This window comes from Trachemys scripta, chromosome 13 (genome assembly GCF_013100865.1).
Source record: "Trachemys scripta elegans isolate TJP31775 chromosome 13, CAS_Tse_1.0, whole genome shotgun sequence".
Classification (NCBI taxonomy): Eukaryota; Metazoa; Chordata; order Testudines; family Emydidae; genus Trachemys; species Trachemys scripta.
Window position 1 is genome coordinate 39702964 of NC_048310.1, and position 21579 is coordinate 39724542.

General features: G+C 45.7%; 1 protein-coding gene across 1 annotated transcript in view; it reads left to right on the forward strand.

Annotated features, from left to right (window-relative positions):
• The first annotated feature begins 3234 nt into the window (after positions 1–3234).
• HYDIN (HYDIN axonemal central pair apparatus protein) overlaps positions 3235–21579 on the forward strand; it is a 372923-nt gene continuing 354578 nt past the window's right edge. The window contains exons 1-4 of the mRNA XM_034788808.1: positions 3235–3372; positions 4832–4957; positions 8384–8503; positions 17707–17841. Of these exons, the coding sequence (XP_034644699.1) occupies positions 3253–3372; positions 4832–4957; positions 8384–8503; positions 17707–17841 (501 nt within the window). The 5' untranslated portion in view covers positions 3235–3252. The remainder of the gene's footprint in view (positions 3373–4831; positions 4958–8383; positions 8504–17706; positions 17842–21579) is intronic.

Here is a 21579-nt window from a genome sequence, read left to right on the forward strand (position 1 = left end):
ACAGACATGTCCCTGGGAAACTTACTGATATTGAATGGGAATCCCCATGTAAATGCAATGGTGTGGCTGAGATTTTACATGCGCATTAGCTAGGCAATTCAGCGCTGGATTTCCCCCACTAGAAGCAGTGAGTGCAGTATGGGGTAGTGCGCTTAGAACCACAGGGTTAGGAGGGACCCAGGGGTTATCTAGTCTAACCCCCTGCCAAGATGCAGGATTTGTTGTGTCTAAACCATCCAAGACAGATGGCTCCAGCCTCCTTTGAAAACCTCCAGTGAAGGCGCTCCCACAACCTCCCTAGGCGTCGTTCCATTGGCTGATTGCTCTTACAGATACAAAGTTTTTCCTGAGATTTAATCTAAAATTGCTGTGCTGTAGATCGAATTTATCACCTTTTGTCCTGCTCTCTGTGACAAGAGAGAACAACTTTTCTCCATCTTTCTTATGGCGGCCTTTCAATATTTGAAGACCGCTATCATGTCCCCCCTCAGTCTCCCCTTTTCCAAACTAAACCTACCCTGTTCCTTCAGCCTTTGCTCATATGACTTGCATTCCAGCCCTTTGAGCATCTTTGTCGCTCACCTCTGGATCCTTTCTATGCATTGGTGACCAAAACTGGACACACTACTACAGCTGAGGCCTAACCAGCACCAAGTAGAGCGGTACTATCACTCCCATGCTATGCCTCTGTTAATGCAACCAAAATTGCATTTGCTTTTTTTGCCAGAGCATCACATTGCTGACTCATGTTGAGGTTGTGATCCACCACAACTCCCAGATCTTTCTCAGCAGCGCTGCTGCCAAGCCAGTTATCCCCCATTCTGTATTCGTGCATTTGGTTTTTCTTCCCTAAGTGTAGCACCTTACATTTGTCTTTGTTGAATTTCATTTTGTTGTCTTTAGCCCAGTTCTCCAATTTATCAAGATCCCTCTGAATTTTAGCTTTATCCTCCAAAGTGTTGGCAACTCCCCCCACCATTTTGTGTCATCTGCACATTTGATCAGTATGCGCTCTATTCCTACATCCTGGTCATTGATACAGATGTTAAACAACACCGGACCCTAGGTAACCCATTCCAGTGCTTCACCACCCTCCTAGTGAAATAGTGTTTCCTAATATCCAAACTAGACCTCTCCCACTGCAACTTGAGACCATTGCTCCATGTTCTGTCATCTGCCACCACTGAGAACAGCCTTGCTCCATCTTCTTTGGAACCCCCCTTCAGATAGTTGAAGGCTGCTATCAAATCCCCCCTCACTCTTCTCTTCTGCAGATTAAATAAGTCCAGTTCCCTCAGCCTCTCCTCATAAGTCATGTGCCCCAACCCCCTAATAATTTTTGTTGCCCTCTGCTGGACGTTCTCCAATTTGTCCAAATCCCTTCCGTAGTGTGGGGACCAAAACTGGACACAATACTTCAGGTGTGGCCTCACCAGTGCTGAATAGTGGGGAATAATCACTTCCCTCGATCTGCTGGCAATGCTCCTACTAATACAGCCCAATATGACGTTGGCCTTCTTGGCAACGAGGGTACACTGCTGACTCATAACCAGCTTCTCATCCACTTTAATCCCCAGGTCCTTTTCTGCAGAACTGCTGCTTAGCCAGTCGGTCCCCAGTCTGTACCGGTGCATGGGATTCTTCCATCCTAAGTGCAGAACTCTGCACTTGTCCTTGTTGAACCGCCTCAGATTTCTTTTGGCCCAATCCACCATTTTCCCCATATTCACAGAGTCAGTTATCTCATCACAGAAGGCAATCAGGTTGGTCAGGCATGACTTGCCCTTGGTGAATCCATGTTGACTGTTCCTGATCACCTTCCTCTCCTCCAAGTGCTTCAAAATGGATTCCTTGAGTACCTGCTCAATGATTTTGCTGGGGACTGAAGTGAGACTGACCGGTCTGTAGTTCCCCCGGTTCTCTTTCTTCCCTTTTTTAAATATGTTTTTTTTAATATGCTAACCCTAACCCTTTGCCCTCCTCTCAATTAGAAACATTAACAACTTCCTGAAATGGTAAAAAACAGAGTATTTGTTATAGGCCTCACCTCCTCAGCAGCCAGGTGAGAGGGACATGAGTGTTTTAAACAGCATTAATGTGTCAAGGAAATGATGTGAGGATTTCCTTCCAGACATGGTAGAGCAGACCCATTCGCTGATGGGGCTAGCTGGGTGCATGCCAGCTCCGACTGTATTTTTTTTAAATGTATTATTTAGGTGAACTCAAATAGCTTTTCCTTATTCTCCCCTCCTCCTGAGGATCTCACTGATACCATTGGGCAGTTTGGCCCTGAGCGTATTTCCTCTGGTTTCACTGTTATCCGTCCATGCTTTGTAAAGTGGGTGATTATTCAGGAGAGAAATATCCATCCCAAAGAGCTGCTGCCATCGTACCCCATCAGCCCTCAATTGCTAGGGCCAAAATCCCCTGTCCCTGCTCTTTCTGTTGGGCCCAAAAAGCAAAACCGCTGGGCCTGCGTGGTGCAAGATTTGGCAGTAGTGTCAGTGTGTTTGTGTCTCTCGCATGCTCTGCTCCACAGAGGCTGTATCTGAGATACTATTGAAGGGGTTTCCTGGGGCAGGATGAGGGTTTGGTCAATGAATCCTTGGCTCTCTAGAGCCACTGGCTGCCAAGAATGAGGTTCACAGTGGAGGCTGCTGCCACCCTTTAGTGTCTTAATTGATGCTCACGGCTTGGAATTACACTCAGTCCCACCCCAGCACTGCAGTCCTTACTCGATCAAAACTCCCAGAGAAAATACACCCGTGATTATGGAAATACTCCGCTCCCACAAGCCCCTGCACAAACACTAACTCATGTTAGTGACAGGGCAGACGGCATTTATGGTGGAGAAGGGAGTGAGATCAGGGAGGCCGTGTGCATGGCTCACCTCTGACATATGTTTTATGCTGGTGTAACTCCATTGACTTCGGGGGTGTTGTTCTGACTTGTTCCAGTGTGAGAGGAGAATCTAGCAGTAGAGGTTTAAAAATTAAAGCCCTGTAAACTAGAACGCTCCCATGGGTCTCCCAGGGTATCTGCAGCCTTGCACCTTGTATCATCATTTGCTCTTGAGCAAAGTGATTGTAAATTGCCCATTCTGAGTCCGTGGAGTCTACACTCTGGCCATGCAGCAGGTGAAAATTGGGCCTCGTACCTGGTGTTGCTGAGGACTTTTAATTCCAAGGATTTTTTTGGCTTTTAAAAATCGCACTGTTGCTTATTCCAGATGAGCTAAGAAATGATGTGAGGATGCCATCCAGCAAGGTTCATCAATCCTTAGGGCCCTCCAAGATGCCTGAAGGATTCCAGAGCAAAGTTGTGGCACCTCGTAATCCTAAACTTGTCAGAGAGGAAGAAAAGGCTGTTACTGTAAGTACCTAACACATGGCTAGAATATCCGATCAACATCAGCGGTGGGGAGGGACCCCATAGTGCCAGTTCCCGCCCCCCACCTTTCCCACAAAGAGGTGGAGGAGATAATCCCCCCTTTTGTTTTGTCTTCTGACTTCAGGAAGCCACTTCTATGGGATCCAGGATCAATGGATGAGGAAGGGGTGGGTAAGAGGAAAGGAGTGGGAGGATTCTCATCAGCCCTCCCCACAGACCTTGCAGTAAAGGAGAACCCCAGCACAACAGCCAGCCATCTCCTCAGAGTTTAAACTGGAAGCAGGTCCTTAACTAGTGGAGTGATTCCGGTGATTGGTGCAGTAGGAACTTGCTATGCAAGCCATAGCTTATGAGACTATTCCTGTTAGGCTCAACTCATCCCACCCTGCTGTAAGATCCAGCAGCCCTGGGGAATTTGCCTGGTGTAGGGGTTTCTCCAGCTGGCACCAAGACACCATAATGGCCCTACACCTATCCCTGCACTAGCCCTTGGGGAATGTCAAGGATGATCTGGGAGAGAAGGGAGTCTGGCCTGAGTGTCACTGCACTCCAGCTATTCCTGGCTGATGTAGTAGCCCCTAAGTGCCTTTTGCAGCTGGGCATAAGTTTGGGTAGTCTTCAGGCTCCTGCAATCTGTGTTGAACCAAGTCCAGAATAGAGGAACACAGAAATGACATCATGCCAGCTTGCCCTCTCATGAACCCTGTGCCAACCTCAGGTCCAGTGCAGGGATCCACTGGGCCACTGACTTCATGTCACGTGAAGTGAGGACTAATCATGTTATAAAGGGCTTGTAGAGTCAGGGGTCAAACCCAGCCCCTTTTACCCACATGTTTAGTGAATGGGGTTTGCTGTTTGAGATAAGGTGAGCAGGATTCAGTCCAATGCTAGCTCATACCATGTAAACAGCTCTTTAGAGCTCCATCAAGAAAGCTATAAGGACAAAGCAAGATCAGACAACTGCTGGTTAAAATTAGATGATCTAAACTTGGGCCATTCCTCTTTCCTTGAACCTTGTCGCTCCATTTCTTTTATGCTTTGCCTTGACAATTCCCTCAGAGAAGTTGTCCCTACATGGGCCTTTGCGTGAGTATTGTGTAAAATTGTAGCCATGGGATTTTACAGGCTGTTTTCCTTTCAAGTCACGTGCTTGAGCCAGCAAAGTTAAAGGAACACCCCCCCGCCCCCAACAAATCAAATTCCTCAGCCAGATGTAATTTCCAATCATGGCTGACAGAGAGACAAACAGGGCAGAATCTCTCAGGTAGCGCATGTATATTCCGCTCGGTATAATTAATTTACCAGTTTTAAATATTTCAGCAGGGAACTTAGTGGAGTTCCAGGACTGCCCTAACGGCTGAGAACACAAATTATTTATCAGCGGCACTGTAACAAGAAAAGCCATTTATATAGCTCTGGGTCCTGTTGTTTTGAATTGCAGCTAACTCCATCTGCCTTCCTAAAGGAGATGTCTCTTACTACGGAGCAGAAGCTGGCTAGTACTCATGAGATGCGGCCACCTCGGATTATTGAGCTTTTAGACATGAGTGAAACCTCCCATCAAAAGGTAGCATTCCCTGCCCTTCCTTCCAGCTCCCTTTTTCTTTCTATTTGATGTGATGTTTACAGTGATGCACTACATGGGATTCAACTTGTTTAAATCCTGCACACACTGGGCCTGACTGTCCTGAAATCACTGATTTCAATGGAGCTACTCCTAGTATACACTGCTGTAAGTCAGAGGGGTCTCAGGCTCCATGTCCTTTGCGGTCAGAGGGCCAGATTCTGATCTTGTTTCCACCAGTATGAATGCAGAGAATTCAGTTGAAATGAATGGAGTTTGTCTGGATTTTCATTTCTTCTTCTTTGAGTGATGGTCTCTATATGTATTCCAATCATGGGTGCACGTGTGTGCCGTGCGCCAGAGCTGGAAGGTTTTCATAGCAGCGACTGTTGCCTCACATGTGCATCATGCATTTCCCCATGCTCTCTAGCATTGGAACTGGTGGCACAGTGTCCATCACCGGTGGTGAGTGCGCCTTCCAGCACTTCCCATGGACAGGACCTGGCAGTTGTGGACAGGCCGAGGCATGAGAGCAGAAAGCACTCTCATCGGTATAGAAGCAAGTCCCCATCGAGGGCAGCATTTCCTCCCCGAGCCGTGCCAGGTCAGGTGACATGTTGTGTGCTGACACTGCTGCACTTACACCCAGGCTTCCCCGTCTTGACTCTTGCTCCCAACTGCCTCCAGTACTCCTCTGCGGTGTCATAATTTCACATTGCCAACTATCAGGCTCTGCTGGTGAAATACAATTTTAACACCTACACTTGCAGAGTTCAAGGACAATCTACCCCAAGACCAGCAGCAGCAATTGCAGGCGCTGGTGGGTGAAGGGCACCCTTGTAGATGAAGTCAGCCTCCAAATGGTGGTCAATGCATCTGACACATCCTCGTGCTCACTTGCCAAAGGCGTCCTCATGCACTGCGAGTCCTGGGTACAGTCCTCTGGTTTCCCTCGAGAGGTACAAATGACCACAGAGGATCTCCCCTTTTATGAGGACAAGTTGTTCTATGCTAAGACTGACGAGCACCATCACTTGTTAAAGGACTCGAGGGCTACGCTGGGGATCTATACTCCAGCCGTCAGCACAAACAGCAGCTCCAAGAATTCCACCCCCGGCCATATGTACCCTACCCGCTGTACTAGCAGCGGCACCAGGAACCCCCACGCCAGCACCACCAGTCCCAGCGTCAGCGACCCATGACCTCAGCCACAGCCATTTCCTCGACTCTCACCCACCGGCAACCCAAGGCACGCTTCTGATGTGTCAGTTGAGAGCTGCGAACCCTCCCCCTTGCCATCCGTGGCCCCACACATCTTCTGTGGGGGCCGTCTTGCCCTATTCACCCACAACTGGGACAAGATCACCATGGACCATGGGGTCCTGGAAATAATCCATCATGGACACTCCATAAAATTTCTATCATTTCCCTCACCCCACCCCCACCCAGACACCTCCAGGGGACTCTCCCCATCAGTGCCTTCTCCAACAAGAGGCCGAAGCTCTTCTTGCAACGGGCGCCATAGAGACTGAAGGCTTCTACTCCCCTTACTTCCTCATCCCCAAGAAGGATGGAAGTGCTGCCCCATTCTAGACCTGTGCATACTAAATAGCTTTATCCGAAAGTCCAAATTATGTATGGTGATGCTGGCTTCTATTATCCCTTCCTCTCCCCCCCACTGGGGCCTGGTTCTCAGCCCTTGACATGAAGGATTGTGTTCAGGTTACGGGGAACCAGATGAACTAATTCGGATGGGGCCAGGCACTATTTCTCTCACCAGGCGTTAGGCCAAGGTGAGGATACTGGGAATCAGGCAGGTCACAGTACAGAGGGCTGGGTGAGCATTCCAGGCTGCAGCCAGGTAGAGCCCAATTGTGCAGATAACTTCCAGTGCCTTCCTTTGGGTTTAAATAGGAAGCTCTGACCAATCAGATGTCCCATTGTTTCTCCAGTCAGGGCCTAGGGGAGTCCTTCCTGATATAGGTTCAGGTTTCATGGTCTCTCCGTAGGTTGTTTAGTACCAAGCTGCTGGGTAAGACAGGGAGGTGAACCCAGGTTGGAGACCTTCAGGGTCATGATACCATGGAGGTTGCACAGGGGAATGCCCCTCTGACAGCTTGGATGCATGCTCAGCAGGATAAACATTTAAACTTGGCTTCTTGCTCACTATGTAATACCTATTCCAAGAGGATACATTACTGAAGTGTTCTACAGAGCAGAAAATCCCCAGCCGAAACCTGTAACAAATTGGTTGAGAACTATCCTAAATAGCACAGGAAACTTGGAACATATCCAAACTCCAGGGACCAGAAATAGTTGACAGCACACATTGACAATCCTCCCCCACCTGTGGAGGAAAACCTGGCCCCACTACAGTCAATGGCAAAACTCCCATTGACTTCAGTGGGGCCAGGATTTCATCACGCAAGCCTTCTCTGTCTAGACCAGTGGTTTTCAACCTGTAGTCTGTGGATCCGCAGACCATGTCTAAGATTTCCACAGGGGTCTGCACCTCCATTTGAAATTTTTTAGGAGTCCACAAATGAAAAAAGGTTGAAAACTACTGGTCTAGACTCAGATGTCCCTGGAGGGTCTTGGCGCAGGATGCCTCCTTATTAGAATGTGGAGATGGTACCTGCCTAGACAGATTAAAATATTTAGGGCTAGCCTAAGAATCTCCTCCTAATATGTGCTGCTTTGCCCCACAACCCCTGCTCTTTGTGTCAGTACACGTTCCTAGACATGCTCAAAGAAGAGCGTGAAAGAACACAGGCTTGAAAGGACAAAGTTGAGTACTCCTTGCTCCGGTTTAAAACTCACCAGAAAAGATTATGTAACCAAAGTTCTGTCCTCATTCAAATCCTCTAGTGACACCAAGGTAATGTGAAATCATATGTCGTCTTTTGTTGAATTCTGAACAGCTGCTGCATTGCTTCTCTCGGTTGCCTTCCTTACTGACAGTAAAACTCTCTGCCCTCTAGTCTCCTGGGCCAGATCTTCAAAGGCATTTAAGTACCTTACTCCCATAGGATCCTCCCAGACCCTCAAAGGCATTTAGGCACATAACTTCCATGGGATCCCCAAAGGCATTTAGGTGCCTAATTCCCACGCCTTACTCCTATGCAAGTTAGGCATTTTAAATATCTGAGGATCTGGACCCTGATGTCTTTATATCCGGGTGAATGCAGGCTAGAAAGTCAATGGGCAACAATCATCTCTAGAGTATCTCCATTGGGGTCCTCTGTAAATTCATTGATCTCAGTTGTTCCACAGCTCTTTTGGGGAGTGTCCACTGCAAACCTTATATAATTGCTTATAGAGATGGTCTAGCTTGCATCCTGCTAAAGAGCAATGCAGAATTTGCATTCATGACCCCATTCCTCCCAGCATTTCTGTGTCTACTTACTGAGTGTCTCTTTACATCTTTAGTTCTCTTCAGTTGACCTGGAGCAGAGCTTGTTTCAGCCCTTCCCATCAGAGGTGGTATTTCAGAACTATGCCCCTTGTGAGATCTATGAAGTCCCGCTGATTCTGAGGAACAATGACAAGGTAAGAGCCATCACTTGGACCTTTACCAGTCTATGGTGTTGTCTAATTTCTGTAGGTTGTGTACTGCACTGATCACCGTGTTATCAGCTCAGTGTTGGAGCACGACATACAATAAGATGCTTCTGATAGCTATAGTTATAAAGTGACTGTAACCTACCAGCTAAATTTGTGCACCTAAGTGCCTGATGCTTCAGTGTGTAGCACACACATTTTTCTGCATCTTAAAACTCTGATTTGTTGATGCAAATGGATCTTGCACCCCTATCCTGGGTACTTAGATGTTTAACTACTGCACTGGAAGGCATAAATGCCAGATGACATTGAAAGGCTTCATGTGAAGGTGTGAGCCTGAAAATCAAACTTTCAGACTAACTAGGTCTAATCTTTCTCATTTGTGTGACCTGCTTTGTGACTGTGTTGCCTAAGGGGGATAGTATTTGGATTAGGATCCAAATTAGGTTTACTCTGGGTTAAGGGGCCAAAGCTGAGTTAGGGCAAGGTTTGTGTTTGATGGTGCCAAAATTTCATGAATTGTTCTGAACCAGGGTCCAAATGTCGCTCTGGTGAAAGGAGGTGCAAGCTCATTGTCTCCATTGGGGGCTGTTCCTTTGACACCAGGACTGGAACAGGCCCCGGGACTGGGAGAGGAGTGTCTTTCTGGTATTTGGATCTACAACCCAAGCCAAAGGAGCAGGTTCAGTGTGGGGATAGGCTCAGAACTGCCTTTTCTCCTGAAATCCAAAGGGAACCCGTTCTTAGGGTTTGGGTTTGGCCTGTCCTTGCTGTAGCTGCCCCGCACAGTGAGAAAATACCATTTATAAAGTGGTGGTAAACAGCTCCCTGCTTCCTTGAGGTAGGCCCTTATCCTTTGATGTGCCAAGTGCCCATTTTTATGACTTTTTAAAGCTCACCTCTTCCTTTTCAAGGCTAATTTTGTCCTCCTTTTTGGTCCCCTTTGTTGACATGGGCCTTGACAGGAAGTGCAGGACATCTTAGGCTTGCCATGTGATGAACTGAAAGAAGAGTTTCCTGCTTGCTGATAACACTCACCCATACACCTCTCATTCCATGGACTCTGCTTAGTCTCTGCTTGAACCACACAGAGGAGCCTTGTCTCAACCCAGGGAAGATGGAAGTCTTGGGAGGGGTTCTTGGCTCGCTCCTCCTTTGTGTCCCTGCTCATGGAGGGGTCTGTTCCAAAGTAGTTAGCCCGATTAAGAACCACTTTTGGTGATTTCCTTCCTTTGGAGAGCTATGTTTCTAAGGTGGTGCCAGAGTGTTCCGGGCTTCAGCCTTGCACATGCTGTGGCCTTCTCTGTCCTCCCATGGCCAGGGAACAACAGCACGAGCCCATGTGGTCAGAAGGCTCAATTCCTGCCAGTAATTTCCTCTTTGCAGCGTTCCCAGCAGGGCTTCTCTGCTACTCGCAGCTAGCGTGCAGCATGCCTGACTGATCAGCTGTACTCTGACTACACCCACCACATGTTCCCTGCCTGCCTACTAAGTGATGGATTGGCATGAACCAAGAGCATCCTGGCTCTGGTCAAGACCTTTTTTAACCTTGTGCTTTAGATGCCAACATTCTTTTTGAGGTTCCACGAGGCCCCCTGGGGTCAGCAGGTTACCATGCTGCTGTGTGGTGACTCCTAGGGTGTCTCAGCTCATCTTCCCCTAGTCTGCAAATGCTTCGTGTTGACAGGTGTCTTCTATTTTACTCAAGAATGGCCACAGTGGGGCCCCAGCCCTGGTGTCCTCATCCCTGCTTGTTAATGTCAGGATTGTTCACTTGGATTGTGTCTTAAAATAGGTGATTTCCTTCGCGCTTATTCCCTCTCTGTAATTAATATGATCTCTTCACATTGATGTAATCCGTTTACCAGCCTCTGTCTCTGCATCATTACTCAACTGGGGACAGATGAGTCAGCCTCAGCTCACATAGGCTCTCCCTCCCCTTTGAAGTGTTCCCGATTTGTACGGGGCCAAATCACTGCGCCAGCAATGCACCTCACTGAATGACTCCGAAGTCAGCTGATCCTACTGGATGATGTGGAGCTGCTGGGGGTGGGGAATTAGGCAGAGGAGCTCCCTTCCCCTGCCCATAGCAGCCCTGTCTCAATCCTGACTCTGTCTGTCAGTCCGTGATGTGGCAGAAGTCCGTGCCACCCTGGGGCTGCCTCTCCTGTATGGGGAAGGGAGAGTTCCAGGTATTGTGTTACAGGAGAGGCTGGGTTGGTGGGAGTTGCTGGAGGAAATTCTCCCATACCCTGTGATTTCCTTCGGGGAGATCTTCCTCCCAATGGCCTCTTCTCCTCTCCCCACTGACAATCCTGTTTCAGAGCTGTGTTTCTTGAGCCATGTGGCCTGTTCACGCCCCCTGGCTGTCACTCACCTGGGAAGGAACCTGTCTGCTTCCCTCTGGGACAACAGCATAGCACTGCCTACCTGATGTCTTCCCCCACCACCTGATTGCCAATAGAAATAGGGCTGGGCTTAGCCTGTGACTGGTCCAGCTCAGGATACCCAGACATGCTTGTGGCTGCAAAGCCTCCCCATTGCGTGTGGTTGCTATGCGCTCTGCTCCCCAGACTCTCTCGCGGGGCCCAGAACTGACCCACAGGTTGTAATGTTAGTCTCTTTTGAGAGGTGAGTTAGTAACATATGCAGTCTCAGCATTGAACTGACATGTCTTATCAATCACTAAGAGCAAGTACAGGGACTGATTCCCCTCTCACATACACTGGGGTAAAATGAAATCAGTCCAGAACTGCTCATTGAAATCAGAAATGGGAACAGACTGACTTACCGGCAGCAGCAGAATGCCTTTTAATTGCATGCTTATGAACAGATTTCAGAAACCCTCTCAGTGCCACGCCTTTTCTGAGAGGAGTGGCTCTGTTTTACCTTCAGAGCGCTCACACAGTGTCTGCCTTTGCTTGAAATAACTTTGTGATCATTTTGAGATTTCCTTGAGAGGAGTGGGAGGGGGGAGGCAGTTGAAAGATCTCAGCAATTTTGAACCATTGATTTATAATCAGGGCTGAAAAGGGAGAAAACGAGGACCTGAAATTTCAGCAGAGAATAAGCTTGTTTGAAGGAGGTGTATGCCGGAAAGAATCCCATGGGAAAAGATAGTGAGAAGGAGGGAGAAAGTGAGCTGAATTAGAAAGTGTTCCAGGATGCCCCAGGGTTTTGTTTGACAAAGTGTGAAAAGTAATCAGAGATCCAGTCCTGTAAGGAAAAGGCATATTAGTGATAAACCTTCAGGTGCAAAGAGGATGGAAAAGTGTATAGGAGAGAGTGGAAAGGAACAAATCCTTCTCCAGCTCTAATTGTAAAATACGACAGATCAGAGGATGAAATGAAGCCTGCCCGAGAGTAATGGCTAACGAGAAGCTCTGCTGTTATGGAGGCAGTGGGAGGGAGGAGGGGGTGGAGTTAGGGCGGGGAAGGGGCGGAGTTGGGCCGGGGCTGGGGCGGGGAAATGGGCGGGGCCAGGGCCCGTGGAGGGTCCTCTTTTTTTATTTGTTAGATATGGTAACCCTAAACTAGTGCTAGAGAGTGTCCCAGGAGAGGAGAAAGATGCTGTGAGGAGCTTAGGGCTACATTCATTTTGGTAGTGGAGGAATATTGGAAATATGGCTGAGCCGTGAAACGTGGATTCCCAAAACAAAAGGGAAGGAGCTTCCTCGAGAGATTGTGTATGATCTACAGTATAATCCCAATTTTTACTTGGGTTGACCCTACCTGTATACACTTCTCCAACAAACCCTGCCTCAGTCCCCCTCTTCGACCACTTCTCTGCTGCATTCCCCTACAGTTGTCCTTTGGAGGACAGGCATACCATTGCAACAGCACTGCTTCAGAGTGATGTAGATGTGGCAGCAAATGATGTTCATCTTTGCCAAATACCAGCCAGCAGACAAAGAGTTAACTCTTCTTTTTAAGTGGAAAAGAACGTCTGCATAAATATTTCTGCAGTTGCAGCTGGGGAGGTATAGTTATGGGAGGGAGGGAGAGACTGTGTGTGAATGAGACAAGTGTGGAATTGTTGCTGTTCCAAAATGAATCTGTTTTGGAAGCTAGTGAGACCTCAGTGAGACAGCACTGGTGTAACAGGGACCCTGACACATACTGTAGCATTAACAGTCTTGAAGATTCCACATGCATCTTTGCTGTATTTTAATACCACAAGGATGTTGTTAATAAACCCCCAAAAGATGCCCTTACATTTTAATTTGACTATTTTTGTAAATAGTTTTCATTGTATAAATATAACAAGACACTCTAGCGATTAGTTTAGAATGTTTTATCTCTAGTTTTCAGATCTCTGAATTGACAGCTGCACACAATGCACTTGTGATTATAACTCTGCTCTGCTTTGTGAAAATCAAGTTAAAGGCATCGAGTATTCCAAATGCGGCCTCTCTAATATTTTAAATACAGAGGTGGAACTATTTAGTCCATCTTTATTGCTGCGATTTATACATTGTAAAATTGCTTTCTTTTTCTCTGGCTCTTTCTGAGCAGTGCTTAGAGAGGCTTTCATTGTTTGTTCTGCAGAAAATGCTTCTGTCCATTTATTTTATTAGAGAATAGATTACACAGGACTTTTGTACACAATTTACAGCTAGCCTTCTACAAGGTATAACACTGCCCTACAGCCAAAATGCTTCTGAAATAAATGTAGTCAAACTTTACTAATTCTGTGTCACTGAGAACAAAAATGATGCTTAAAATTGTTGATTGGCTCTAGTTTTCAAGATATGTTATTGGGTCAGTATATACGATCCTTGACTTGGGAATGGCGGAGGATAAGTGAGTTATAAAGGGAAGGGATCTCAATTTAAACCAGAAATGACTAAAATACATCTTTGACTGGATCTATGACTGGGTTTGGACAGTACTTGCTTTTTAGGCAAAACAATGAATGATGCAATCTGAAGCTGGTATTGCGTCATACACGATATGAATTGCATCATGTTATTCCTAGAAGTCATGGATGATGCAATCATAACGAAGCTTACATCACTCTGCTGAACAAATTGCCCTATATCAGCTCTAAAAATCATACAGTGTCGTGCTCTCTTATTTGTCAGTGTTTGATTTTGCAAAGGGACACACTTCTGTTTAGCCAAAGTGAGCAGAGATGCCTCGTACTTGTGTGAACAGTGCAGATAACTTCTGCTATGTTTGTGGTGAAGTGACTTTTGCATCACAAAAGCGCAGTATAACCACTATGGATAAGAAAGCCTATCACCTTTATTTTGTCTGCAAAATTGGAGATCAGGACAAGAGGTGGGCCCCACACATATGCTGCAACACTTGTGCAACAAATCTTCGCCAGTGGTTGATCAGGAAAAGGAAATCTATGCCTTTTGCAGTGCCAATGATTTGGAGAAAGCCAACAGATCATACCAGCAATTGTTACTTCTGCATGGTGCCTCCAGTTGGGAAAGGTGTGTCAAAGAAGAAAAAGTGGACTGTGCATTATCCAAACATTCCATCAGCTATACGCCCAGTGCCCCACGGAGAAGGAGTGCCGGTTCCTGATGCACCAGAATCATTCTCACTTAAGTCAGATGTAGAAGAGGAAGAGGATGAAACTTCTGGTCCTGAACCATTAATGTCACAGGACCCACATTTTCTCCCATCCTCCTCCTTTGAACCACACCTCATAACACAAGGTGAACTGAATGACCTTGTCAGGGATTTGGAACTACCCAAGAGTAAGGCAGAGCTGTTGGGCTCCAGACTACAGCAGTGGAATCTCCTGGTAGGTGATGTTAGGGTTTCCATGTTCCGTGACCGTCAAAAGGATCTTGTCCCATTCTTCTTCATGGAAGGTGATCTTGTAGCCTGCAACAACATGGATGGTGTGATGGCAGCCCTCAACATCGTTCACGATCCAGCTGAGTGGAGACTGTTCATTGATTCATCAAAGACGAGTCTGAAAGCTGTTTTACTGCATAATGGCAATGTTTTGCCATCAATTCCAGTTGGTCATGCAGTCCATATAAAGGAAACCTATGACAACATGAAACAACTTTTGAGGTGCATAAACTATGACCAACATCAGTGGCAGCTTTGTGGTGATTTGAAGGTTGTTGCTCTCTTCCTTGGTCTGCAGACTGGATACACAAAGTACTGCTGTTTTCTCTGCGAATGGGATAGTCGTGCAAGAGATTCCCACTACATCAAGAAAGACTGGCCACTCCGACAGTCATTGGAGCCTGGGAGGAAAAGTGTTCAGCATCCACCACTTGTTGAATCAAGGAAGATTTTGTTACCACCCTTACACATCAAGCTGGGTCTGATGAAGAACTTTGTCAAAGCCATTGACAAAACACAAGCAGCTTTCAAGTACCTCCGTGGAAAATTTCCAAGGTTAAGTGAAGCTAAGATAAAGGAAGGTGTCTTTGTTGGTCCTCAGATTCGTGAACTTCTTCGAGATGATGCATTTGACCATGCACTGCGTGGCAAGGAAAAGACGGCATGGAAAGCCTTTCAGTTAGTGGCAATAAATTTTCTCGGAAACAACAAGGCAGAAAACACCAGGTTGTTGGTGGAAAACCTCCTCAAGGCCTACAAAAGCCTTGGTTGCAACATGTCACTAAAGATACATTTTTTGCACTCTCATCTAGATTTTTTTCCACCGAACTGCGGAGCAGTGAGCGACGAGCACGGCGAGCGATTTCACCAGGACATTGCAACAATGGAGAAACACTATCAGGGCAAATGGAGCCCATCAATGCTTGCAGACTATTGCTGGACAGTGACAAGAGATGCTCCATTTAATGAACACAAGAGACAAGCCAAGAAGCGCCGAGTAGACACTGAATAGGACTAAACTATGTACATAATAGTTTTTTGCCTTTTGTTTCATAATAAATTTTATTTATATAACCCTTTTGCTGATTTTTAAAGTGTTACATAAACAGGACAGGTGAAATATTATCATGTAAAGCAACCATAAACACAGGAAAAGACCTAGGTTTACAATTTATGATTAAAACTCTACTATCTACACAATATACATAGACATAAAATGTAAAAACTTAAATATCTTAGAAACAGTAGCCAATCAGTTGTTTTAATTGTCATATTTGAATTCAGCACATCAAAATACGTAATAAATAGCACATTTTATCTCTGAAGCAGACGACTTCTCAAAAATTGTAGACCAGTGTAATTGAAGGATTCAGGATCATCTGCATTTACAGTAATGATGACCATCAGTGACTGGTTACTGGTCTGATCACATGTGGAAATCCCTATGTTCCTAAGCATGAATTGGATTTTGTGGCATATTTGTGAAGCTCTTCCAGCTTGTCAGTTAAAATTTTTCATTTGAGTTTCTCTCAGTGGTAGATTTCATGCTTTAGGCTTGCTGCGCCAGTACCAGTACCTCTGTTTGTTTTCTATTTGCTTCCAGTATCATGAAGAGCAGCTCTCATTGCAAAATGCCATGCAAGGATTCCTGTGTGTTAACAAGATACTCGGGAATCTGGCTCCACTGAGCTTTAACTGCCATCTGGTTATGACCTTACCAACCAGCAGAATCTTCTGAAAGAAGTCATGCCAGTTTTTAATAATGAAACTGGAATACAAGTCAAGGACAGTAACATAGTCTGAGGCAGGAAACACACTAAGGTAGCATTCTCCCTAAAGAACAGAATTAACAGATCATAGAATCATAGAATATCAGAGTTGGAAGGGACCTCAGGAGGTCATCTAGTCCCACCTCCTGCTCAAAGCACGACCAATCCCCAACTAAATCATCCCAGCCAGGGCTTTGTCAAGCCTGACCATAAAAACCTCTAAGGAAGGAGATTCCACCACTTCCTAGTGAAAATTTTTTCCCTAATATCCATCCTAAACCTCCCCCACTGCAACTTGAGATCGTTACTCCTTGTTCTGTCATCTGGTACCACTGAGAACAGTCTAAATACATCCTCTTTGGAACCCCCTTTCAGGTAGTTGAAAGCAGCTGTCAAATCCCCCCTCATTCTTCTCTTCTGCAGAGTAAATAATCCCAGTTCCCTCAGCCTCTCCTCGTAAATCATATGCTCCAGCCCCCTAATCATTTTTGTTGCCCTCCGCTAGACTCTCTCCAATTTGTCCACATCCTTTCTATAGTGGGGGGACCAGAACTGGACGCAATACTCCAGATGAGGCTGCACCAATGACGAATAGAGGGGAATGATCACGTCCCTCGATCTGCTGGCAATGTCCCTACTTATACAGCCCAAAATGCCGTTAACCTTCTTGGCATGCCCAAGGGGAAACCACAATCTTTCTTTGGACAGTCAGTAACTCTCTGCTTCTGGCTTCCCACTCTTTGGGCTTTTGTGACTCTTCTCCTGTCATTCTCTTCAGCTGTTCCTTTGTCAACTCTTGGGTGGTTCTTCCTCCATCTCTTCTGATGTCAGTCAGTGCCTTCCCAAGGCTGTCTTGCTCCCTTCCTTCTCCCTCTGCTCCTCATCCCTAGATGAACTCCTTTGTTCTCACAGCTCCAGTTACTTATATGTATGCTGAGAAGTCCTTGATTGTCTACTTCCTTTTGCTTGCGCAGTCGACTATGTGGCAACTTTCTTTGGAACAGAAAAACCCTACCAAAGTTAAAGACTCCACTGCACACACTCCCCCCTCCCCCCCAGGAGAGGATGAGAGAACAAACAACATGTGACAATGTTAATCATGTTGCTTAATGCACTACTGGAAGATGTCCCCCTCTGGCTCCCTGCTTTTGACCCTGTGACCCTCACTCTCATCCCTATCTTATCATTTGTTGCCCTCCCCTGGAATTGTTTGAGATCTAGGTCTGGTAGCGCCTCTCCTTAGGTTGGGGGAGGGGCCTTTAGATGTGGGCAGGCTCATGCACACCTATCCCCAGATGCTCAATAGGTACTGGAAGGTGCTTAGGTACTATGGTGATGAGCGCAGTGCAAGAGCCAACATTGAATAGAATAAATGGCCCACTGCCAGCTCAAACTCAACACATCAGAAAGTTTAATGTCTCTCCATTTCTCCTATAATAAACTAATTGCACTTAACCTTTAGGGAGCACTTTCCATCTTTAGATCACAAAGTGCTTTACAAAGGTGGCTAAGGATCAATATCCCCATTTGATGACTAGGATGATTTCTTTCTCTTTGCCCTTCCATGCGAATTGCAGAATCTTATATTTTACATGTCTCCTACAGATTCCCCGGTTGGTGAAAGTCATCCTGGAGAGTTCTCCTTACTTCAGAGTTATCAGTCCCAATGATGTGGGTCACAAAGTAGCACCGGGCATGGCGTCTACCTTCCGCATCCTCTTCACTCCTGAGGAGAACAAGGTACCATCGCCACCCTTAAAGGGATCAGTGCTTTTTAAACATAGAATATGCACAGAAGGGGCTAGATTTGGGTCAGTAAAACAGGTGTCAATCCAGAGTAACCTTTCTGATTTCAGTGGAGTTACTCTGGACCCAGCCTACTGTGATAGCAGTAGAGCACCCACTATTCCTTGGTGAAGGGATCCTTTAACAGACTGGACATTCCTTTTGCCTGTTGTTCTGTAATCTGCCAACCTATTCTCAGGGCTCTTTTCATCCTTCAGCACCTAAGGGATTTAAGGTGCAACTCAGGGGTTCTCAAACTGGGGGCCATGACCCTTCAGGGGGCACGAGGTTATTACGTGGGGGGCCGAGAGCTGTCAGCCTCCCCCCAACCTCACTTCGCCTCCAGCATTTATAATGGTGTTAAATATTTTAAATTTGGTTAAGTTTTTAATTTAAGGGGGGTCACATTCAGCGGCTTGTTGCGTGAAAGGGGTCACCAATACAAAGTTTGAGAACCGCTGGACTGTAACTCCTATCAGAGAACCCCTTAAGCACCTGTGGGCTGATAGATTATGCACCATACAATCAAACATAGGGCTTTCTGCATGACTGTACATATTCTGACTTACTGAGCCAATTATAAATCCCAACGCCTAAACTTTCAAAAGCAATCAGTGATTTTGGGGGCCCAACACGGGACCCTGGAAAGAGGCCTGATTTCCAGTGGAGGGATGCTCAGCACTTTCTGAAAATCTGGCCACTTTAAGGTATCTCAGGTTGGACACCGAAAAATGGAGACACTCAAGTTCGATAATTCTTTAGGCCTGAGGGTTTTTTTAACCAACCTGTGTATGTCTTGATTGTAGTCCATATGCCACAGTTTGAGAACCACTGTTTTAGACTGGCTAGGGACAGCGTGGAATTCTGGTATTTGATAGGCCGCAGTTGGGATTACATTGCTGCTGTTTATTTCTCCTTTTTCATACGGGATCTGTATGTATGAGTGGGAAGACACATACACGGATGTTCAGTTACACCTGTAGGAATGCAATAGATTAGGGAAACCTATTCTTCATCTCTCCCTCTCCGCATTTTGGCCTGGGGAAAAGGAGATGATTTTTAAAAACTCTGGTTTTAGGCCTTACAGCTATGCCCCCCCTGCAGACATTTGCCTGCTTACATTCCAGTTGTCAATCAGGGAGAGGAAGTGCTGCGTGTCTGGCAGAGAGCCGGCTTGACACAGACAAACTGAGCTCTAGATTTTCTTCATTAAGAAGGCGCTCAGTGTGCTGCAAAGGGTTTAATGGTATTTCCTATCTGAAAGATTCTGTGCAGAAATAAATGGGCCTATACATTCTCCCACTGTCACGTTATCTCTCTCATACACATGTCCCAAACCCAGTGTTTCTCGCATCCTAGGATGTTATAGTGCCAGCTGTAAAGAAGTGTCTTTTAATATTGGTTTGGCTGCCTCCTTTAGCCCTGTACCATAATGATACCTAACAGCATCTGTGTCTACCTACTGGCATCTCACCATAGTATCTAGGCTCCTAGACCATTCCTTTGCTGAGAGTGTACAAATAACATTGCTGTGCTAGTAGGGAGTGCTGTGATGCCAACGTTCGCTACTGTGATCTTGAGGCTTGTTGGGGCAGAAGAAGATGTCGCAGCTGGGAGGGGTCAGATGCTTGGCAGGTTGATTCTTAAAGAAATGCAGAGCAAATTTTTTACAGCATCCTAGTGCTAGTGCGGTCCTTCATTTAACCTGTCTTGAGATGGCAAGGTTAGGAATAGCTTTGTATTAGCCAGTGTTGGTGCACTAAGAGAGCTGAGGAGTTTGGTCCTCTCTTTGGACACAGTTGATCTCTTTTCTTGCGTTTGTTGGTAGGTTTTGGTTTCATTGTATTCCTTTTTTGTAATGTTTGGAAATGGAATGGTGTAATAAATGAAAATCCCCATGATCTGTATCCTGTTCCCCAGCAACATGGGCCTGTGAAATAATCAATTTTCCTCTGACAGGACTTAGAAATTATTGAAAGTCATTAATGTTTGCAATAAAACTATGTTGGTATGGGGGGAAATTTTCAAGCGTGCCGAAGTGACTTAGGCTCCCAAGGCAGTCTCTCAAGTAGAAAGGGCCCATGTTATGTAGGGCTTTATAAATCAAACCCAGAACTTTAAATCCCTACATGGTTCAGCCCGATTCACCAGGTCCTAATGTTACGAATATGAAAAATGGTTCCTTGGAGTGCTATTTTGAAAGTCATATGCATTGTGCTTGCAGTTGTGTGCTTGCAAAGTAACACTGATGCACGCACCTTAGGCTCTGTACTTTGTACGTGCTAATGTATGGCCCACTTGTGCTCCCATGGTTGATCTTATGGGAGCAGGATCGTGCCACTAGAACCCTTTTTTAAATAGGGGAAACTTCTTGATGCTGAAATACTCCAGTAAATTAAATTATGCCACTAGGACAAAACATAGGTACCTGTTTGTTTGTTTTTGTGTGTGTGTGTGTGTGTGTATATATATATATATACACACACACAGTATATATTCAGTGATTGTCCCTGTAATCCCTCTTCAGGCATATCACTTGTTTCAGCACACACACACACACACATCTATGATATGATATGATATGATATGATATGCCTGAAGAGGGATTACAGGGACAAGAACTGAATTATCCCACTTTATGCTAATAAAAGTTCAGTTTCCATAAATTGGACATATGCATCTGTGACTCTTGGTTAAGTGTGGTACTTTAAAAAGCACTAGCCTTTCTCTATTTGAGATCTTTCCTGTTATTATTGGTTACCCGTAATTCTCTTGGCCTGAGTCTGATCTTACATACACTGGTTAACTTTGACTTCAGATGAGTCACTCCTGATTTACAGAGGTATAGCACAGAGCAGGATCAGGGCCTGTGTGTTCTAAAGAAAAGGAATTTGGGCGCTGTCAGTGGCTGGAATGCCATGTGCCATGCGGCTTCTTCCTGAAAAATGAGCATTTTCATATTATCTCTTAGCCCTCTGGTCTGCCACACAACTGGGCAGTCAGTAAATAAATAAATAGCTGATATGTATCTTTGTTTATTGGCATTTGCTTTATAAATATGAAATGCAAATCTTTCCACTTGGCAACAATTCCAGTTCGTTCCTCTAATTGCTTCTCATTTACACTGTTGTGTTTTATGGCTCTGTTTGTTTAATGTGGGTGTTCTCGTTCTGTAATGTGTTCCAGGGTGCTCTTGTATTTCTGTCTGACAGGATCTGTCTAATTGGAAACCTTTGCCGAGCTGATGGGCAAATAAACAACGGACAGGAATCTTCACGTTTTACGTGTGTCCTTCAGGATTATTAATAGATTATGATAAAGGAAAATGAAAGGGAAAGCAAGAGGCATATAAAACATTTTACAGCACAGTTTATTCAATCGTCCACACCTACTCTTTGCACCATAACAATGCCACATTTTTCAGGCAATACCAGCTTAGACGGGAGAGTTTGCAAAATTCATTACTGCCGCCAGTGATGACTGAAGTAATGCTTGTTGATCAATATGAACTATGACAGGACAAAGAGTTACTGAATTAGCAGAATTAATTCCTTTTAAAATTCAGTCCAGCCTGTTAGAGATGTTTTTTAGCATATTGAAGGCATTCCTAATATATCTTCAGGGGCAGGGTTCCTGAAGGAAGCACTTAGGTTCACTTCGAGGAATGTTTTTCTGTAAAATTGAGTTGGGACC